The following is a 7,488-nucleotide window of genomic DNA, read 5'->3' on the forward strand; positions in this document are numbered from 1 at the left end:
CAAGATTCACTGTAAACAACAATGCATTATTATGCATTAGATAGTTGAGAGATTTCCACGCTATTCACTGTAAACAATAAAAGCATATGCATGTGGTGTTTTTCTTCCTCCTTCTTTGTCAAGTCTCCTTCAGTTTAAGACGAAAGGTTTCTGCTAATGAGCGACTGGATTAATGGAGAAGCGAGAATATCTGTCTGCTTTATTGATCGCGCGAGTCAGACTCAAAAACACAAACACCGCGCGGCAATACGTTTCTGTCAGGGAAATTACATTGTTTCGTTCGACAGGACAAGTGAGATTATTCACACGGTGGAATTTTTGAGGTTCAGAATGGAAACGAATGCAAAAAGGACCGCCTCGCCGGGTAAACTTTTGACTATCGAGCGCAAACACACTGGGGTGTTAATGCACTTGTGTTATGATGACAGAACATCAATAACAAAATACCTACCTCGCTTGCTTATCTGTTTGTTACAGATGAGAGTTCTTTCAGCTCGGCAGATTGAGACATGGTGTTACAGAATGAAAATCGCCCCAGCACAGAAGAAACTTTGAGCGGTGATGCAACGGCAAGCATTTTTTGAAATGCAAGAAGATTTAGCAAAAAAAAAAATGGAGAATCAGGAACTGTGAGTACGGATGAGGCCTGTGCATGATGCAGTGAGGGGAAAATGATTAGAATCCAGGTTTGGTTGAAAGTACGCTCAACAAAAACATAAACGCACAAAGAAAAACTTGTAGTTAGGGTTATGTGACAAAACAGAGTAACTTTCCAAAAATAACAGTAGAACTTTATCCTTAAAGTGGCTTTAATTTGCGAGCATTAGGATCAATTTCAAAACAAAAGTTCTGGAGTAATTGCAGGAAGAACACAACGGGGGTCGATGATCCAAGTTCACACACTTCAATAACGTGCGCGTCCACCGTTAGCCTCACGCAGAGCGGTACACCGGCGACGCATGGACATCGCCAGGTTGTCGATCGTGGCCTGCATGGGGGGATGTTGTCCCGTTCCTCCTGCAGAGCCACTTGATGTTGTTTGGCAGTCCTGGGGAACTGGAACCCGCTGGTGGACACGCCTATCCAGAACATCCCAAATGTGTTCGATGGATGACGTGTCTGGTGAATAGGGCGTCATTCAGTCGTGTTGCCGCAGCTGTGAACGCTCAACCCAGCACTCGGCATGCCGATGGCACGCTTCCCTCATGATTTGTGACGTCTGTGGCATAATGACAAGTGTCAAAAGTCCACATTTTGGTGTGCCCTGTTATTGACCAGACCATAAGGAGTGTCTGTGTACTAGTCACGCATTCTCCATGACTCTCGTGAGTTGATATACTCACTTGTGCGTTTATATTTTTGTTGAGTATATTCTCTTATTGTGTATGTGTACTAGTCTGTGTTACACAATCTAGGCAATAATTACAAGTGTGGCTTTTTTAACAAGCTCTATTCATTATCTCTTATAAATGTTCATACATGACAGAAGAAAAACAGACGTATATTAGTTACAATATCAAGCACAAGAAAGTTAGAAGGTAAATACTTTTTGAACAGATGACACCTTCCCGGCTAAATTACACCCAAATCGACGGGATCAAATAGCGAGAAGAACAAATACACAAGAAAAGAAAATTAGACGGCTGTAAACGATCTGTAAACACTTCAAATGCCATTTTAGACCATTTAGACCATCTAATACTCAAAGGGGTAACTTTCAGATAAGATAATAAGTGTGTGCTGCGTTGGAGGTCTTGGAATCGGCACCTACAGCGACATAAACAGTTTAAAAGCCCAGACAGCACACACACACACACACACACACACACACACACACACACACAAACACACACGCACACATCCTCCCTCCTCAGATCCTCCCCAGCATACGGGCAATCCACCAGTTGCACGGCATGACAATCTGACAGATGACCCGGCCTCCTTGGTAGTAGTACGGCCACGGGTTGAAGCCGCCCAGGGGCTCGTGGTACCGGCGGCAGTAGCGGTAACCACGGCGACAGTACTGGCAGCAGTAGCCGTTGGCGTCCAGACGGCTGTCCAGCTCGATGCCGACGTCTCTCTGCAGAGAGGACACAGGGAGCAGGCGGGGTTAGAGTCGCACACATGACAAATGTCACTCCCTCCTAAGGCAAGGGCAGGAGGAAATAGGAGAGGAGGAGGAGAGGAGAGGAGGAGAAGGAGGCATGAATCTCGCTTTTGGCTGCAGATCGGCCGAATACACACACGACCAAAAACAAGATTGAAAAGAGCAGAATGGATGTCCGTGAACATGCAAAGTTACATCCTGCCTGTGACGGAGGGCTCGAGCGAGAGTGGAGCGGAATGAGCGAGCTGGATTTAAGCTCGAGGAAACATAAAACATGATATAACACCCTTGACCTTTCTGTTATACTGGAGGTATAAGCACAACTGCCAGCTGCACGATCCCTCATCCGGCTGAATCCGCCGTTCGCCGATCCTCTCTGCCACTGTTATTTTCAATCAGAGGATCTCTAACGTTGTTAGTTCCCAGCGTAATTACACCGTTCCCTTCGTTTCTGACCTCTTGGCTCTCTTGACCAAAGTCCACACTCTGCACCAAAATGGCTCCTCCTCCTCCTCCTCCTCCTCCTCCAATAGAGGATTCAAATTAGAGCTCCCCACGTCGCGGCGTCCTCCGCCCGACCTTGACTTTAAGTGCACGGCACATTCCTGAAGCAATTAGCAGCGTAATGATCGCCTAACAAGGATTCCTTCATTTGCTCTTGCTGGCTGCCTCTGAATTTATAGAGAGGCCAAATGAAACCTAAACTGAAGGTAAATTGGGCAGAATTAATGGCCCTCGGATTTTTCCATTGTTCTGGGTGGTTCGTGCCCTCGTAGACTCGTGGGGGCCAAGTGCTGTGCCTTTGATCAAGAGCAACTACAAATGGGGTTCACAGAAGTGGCACTTAACTCACTGTGTGCGAGCCGAGGCATGAGCTGCCCTCAGTATGCATTTGACCACATTTCAATCTCTTTGTAGTAAATGAATCCTCGGAGAACGATCCCGCACTGTCTCGTTAAACGGCTCGGATCCAGGAGGAACGCCGGCCCGAGCCGAAGTCACATCCAGAACAAAACGGCATAATTCTCTCCGCGAGCTCCTCGCAATGACTCAGCTCCAATGCAGCGGTGCAGAACAAAACATATCCACTGGTGGGAATAGAGAAAGTGTGTGGGAATTGTTTAAGAGGACAAGGGCCCACAGGAGCACACGGTTGAGCGTCTTTCCTCGTCCCCTGGTGCTGGTAAGTAAGGGAATTAGGAGGTTTTTTTTCGTGCATTTGTTCTTTAAGTCCGTGTGGTCAATTACAGCGGTTTTACACCAATTTTATTTTGTTGTTCTGTGGCAGCGAGTGTTTGATAATCACAATTAAATCCAAACCGCATGGATTTCCTGTGTGAGATGAGAAAGGCTCAATCACATTTTCTTTGAAACATACTTGTGTGGGCAGCTGGGTTTGATTTATTACCATGACAAGGACAAGGTAAGGCTTTTAATGATTTGTTGTTTCAGTCAAGTTTGAGGTCATCAGCTTCTAGGCAACAATCTGTTATAGAAACAGAAAAAACACGGACCAACGATAATCCTCGGTGAGCTCCGGGTTGGAAAATGAAGGAAATATCTTCATTCAAATGACGCCTGTGTTTATCAAAACAAAACCAGCCAATGGGCAGCATTGTACCTTAAAGACAATTAATCAGAGCTATCCTTTTTAAAACGGGAGGGTACATATTCATCACTCCGCCTTTGAGTCGCTGTCTCACGGGTGGGATGCGGCGGCGATAAGAATGGTTCACCTTGGGAAATCTGAGGCAGTCACTCACAAACAAGCAGCATTAATGAAGAGCAAAAGCCATTACCTCCTTCCTGCATCTGATTTCATCACACACTCAGGCTCACATATAAACATGCAAACACACACTCACACACACACACACACACAGACTCCTCCGTGCATAATATGAGGCCCTGGATGTGAATGGGTCTGCAAAGTAGAAAACCGCGTCAGTCATTCAGTAAGATGTAACGAATCGAAGCACGACTCGTCTAATCTCCACACTTGTTGGTGTCATTTCACACGAGCTGATCACTGTTTTCCCCGTTCTTTCTTCCGAGGGCTTGAAGCACATGCCCGGGGGTGTGTTATTAAATCTCATCTCATTCATTCATTCTCGACTCCAAACGGCGGCGATAACATTTCTGTTCCGTACCCTGCTTTGTATTCTAAAAGGGATTCTTCCGTGCAGACACACAGGACAGTGGAACACATGAAGTGCTTTGTGTCACGTCCCGATCTTCGTTTTCCATCTCCCTCCCTCCCTCCCTCCCTCCCTCTCTCTCATCTCGTACTCTACAGTGAGAGCGAATGACAATGAAATGCGATGTAATTGAATAAAAAGATGTTTCAGTAAATTGCTGCTTTTTTTGTTGTTGCTGAAAACGATAAGAAGCTTTGGCTGAGGCACAAACGCCTCCTGCATTTAATTCCTATGGCTCTTTGATACGAAGGGACAACATGCCTCGTTAACGGTGTGCGTAAAGATTCACATGCGTGTTTGTTTACGTCGTGTACGTTTGGGTGGTTTTGTTCATATTGGAAAAGCCACCCCTCGCTATCTGGGTCAAGGACGGCGGCGCCGTTGCCTTCAGCCTTGTCAGATGCTAGTTATTCACTCTGAAATTTCCAGGGCCACCTCTGATACACCCCGCACTCTGACATGGCAGCTGTGGCAAAGGTCGTCCTCGTATATCTGTCAAGGCTCTGTCACAAGCACTGAAATGATTATTCCGCTTCACATATACGCGTAGCGCGGAGGCGTGACTTTAAAATCCAGAGGCGTAAAATGTAGATGAATGAATTGCTTCACGTGTGTGTGTGTGTGAGTATGTGACCGGTGAAATTAGACACGTCCAGATCAGCTTTTTTTTTTTAGCCTGATCTGATTATTAGTGATTATTAGTCAAATAAATAATATTCCTGACTGAAGTTTAGAGACAAAGAAGAACTGACTATCCTCTATGAGGGTGGAGCTAAACCAGTGCTGTGTGCAACATGTCAATAAGGCCCCATTCCAATACCTCCCCAACCCTAAATGTTTGCCCTAACCCTAAATTTTTGCCGTAACCCTAAATTGAGTGTGTTCTTGTGTAGGGGGGGGAGCAAGGGTGAGTGCGATTTTGCCCTTATAATCAACCCTCAAAATGTAGTGAGCTCTGATGCGGGCTTAAAACAAAGTGGAAGATGAAATTACCCATGATGCTTTGCAAATTCAGCTATGGCGGGCACATCTGCAGAGGAACAATTTCGTGGTAAGTATATTTTTGCCAGTCAGCGTGTAACAATGTTGAAATGTGTTGGAATGTGTTGGTTTGATATACATCCAGAGGGGACCGTTGAGTTTGAACACTAATGTCAGAAAATAACTGACGATTTATTTAATTTATTCAAGAATCTAGCTAACTAGCTAGCTAGCTCACGCCACCGGTAGAATTGTCAACATGTGACGTAGGTTAGCATATTCGTTACGTTCACTATGCTAATTTGCATATAGTGGTGTCCCAATTCCGTAGGCAAGCCACTTCCCTAAACGAGGGAAATTTACGGTTGAACCAAGTGGAAATTTTAAGGGGGAGAAATGGGACGGGGCCTAACCCTTTAACAACGAAGCCTCAAAACCCTAAAAAGGTCTGGACTTTCTCTACTTAGATCCAATATTTGGCAGTTATTTACACTTTACTGCATGTCATAAAACTGTATTTAAAATGAAGAAAAGACACTGCAGTTGGGTTAAATCTGAAACTGGAACAGTACGAAACGTATGTACAATAACATTGTCTTGAATCTTTGTCTCTGTGGCCTGTGCAAAAACAGGCCAAAAAAATGTACAGATGTCCTTCCCCCACTCTCTCCTCTCTGGCGACAAAGACGCTGATTCCTGAAACAGCACGAGTGAAATTACCATAATAACCATGTTATTAATATTATTTTAATGTGCGACTTCTCAGCTTTCAGAAATCGTTGGAATTTTTCCCATAGCACAAAATGTTGCGTAACTATGGCAATGTAAAGTGCTCTTGTGCCAATGTGTCGTCAGCGAAAACGGTTTCTCTACAATAAAACTGTTATAACGATTTAAAATGAGGGAAAGACGCTGCAGTTGGGTTGAATCTGAAACTGGAACAGTACCAAACGTATGTACAATAACATTTTCTTGAGTCTTTTTCTCTCAATGTGCAAAAACAGGCCAAAAAATGAAAACTATGTACAGGTTTTCTTCCCACTCTCTCCTCTCTGGCGACAAAGACGCTGGTTCTCCAGGCTTCCTGAAACAGCACGAGTGAAATGACCATAATAACCATGTTATTACCTTTTAATGTGCAACTTCTCAGCTTTCAGAAACAGTTGGAATTTTTCCCATAGCACAAACTGTCATGCGTAACTATGGCAATGTAAAGTGCTCTTGTGCCAATGTGTCGTCAGTTTGTGTAGCAGGTAGTTTGATACTGGAGCACTTTGAGATTATATTGACTGTGCGAACATCTATCTATCTATCTATTTAACTAGGTGACTGGTGATCTGAGAGGATGAAGACAGAAACAGAAACAAGCACGCGTAGCAGACTAAAAGTGCACATTTACATGAGTTTTGAATAAAAAAAACAAGGGTTTGGCAAACGTGTGGTCTCCCACCAGGCACGAAACAGCGGCTCAGGCTCCCAATTACAGATGGCCGCCTGCCCTCTACTTGGCCGTAAAGGCCTTTGTTATCAGCGTAAAAACCACAAACACAGAGCCATGGATTGCAGCGGCGAGGATGGATTGCAGCGGTGTGCATTACTCAGCTTGATAGAGGCGTTTCAAAAGGAGCGCCGTGTTTTTCATCCCCCCGGTATGTTTTAATTGCACGGCGCTGCATCTCCTGCCGCAGCAGACGACGCCAACGACGACGACGACGGGGGAAGAAGACAGAGGAGCTAAGGGGGCGGGGGGGGGGGGGAAGGCGCTTGTGCGACGGGCCTGATAAATGTCAGCATTATACGACGTCTCATTTCTCCGTGTGTGTCTCTCGCCGTTTGTCACAACTCTGAGGAACAGACTGAAGCTGACTCATTATCCTTGAATTTAGCTTTAGTAGCTGTTCACCTGTGAGTGCTGAATGTCTCTCTCTCTCTGTGTGTGTGTGTGTGTGTGTCCCACATCTTTGCAACCCAATGTGTGGGTATCTTTACTGTGCAACTGCTGGCTTTCTTTGTGGCACTCGGGTGCATAACTCCTGTGTAATACGCTGCTTTATGCGATTGTGCCTGAGTCAGGGATAATTAATCATACCGCGTCGTCGAGTGGTTTACATGCGGCGCAAACCAAAATATGCCACAAGGCCCCTTCCCACTTGTTTTTTTATATGTTTTTGATAATTAAACTGTGATAAATAAATCTAAGTT

General features: G+C 45.1%; 1 protein-coding gene across 1 annotated transcript in view; it reads right to left on the minus strand.

Annotated features, from left to right (window-relative positions):
- Positions 1–715: 715 nt before the first annotated feature.
- Positions 716–7,488, minus strand: part of tnmd (tenomodulin) — a 61,019-nt gene continuing 54,246 nt past the window's right edge. Inside the window, exon 7 of the mRNA XM_083891697.1 lies at positions 716–2,080. Within this exon, the coding sequence (XP_083747823.1) occupies positions 1,871–2,080 (210 nt within the window). The 3' untranslated portion in view covers positions 716–1,870. The remainder of the gene's footprint in view (positions 2,081–7,488) is intronic.

The sequence above is a fragment of the Microchirus variegatus genome, assembly GCF_963457635.1.
Source record: "Microchirus variegatus genome assembly, chromosome: 6".
In the NCBI taxonomy this organism is placed as follows: Eukaryota; Metazoa; Chordata; class Actinopteri; order Pleuronectiformes; family Soleidae; genus Microchirus; species Microchirus variegatus.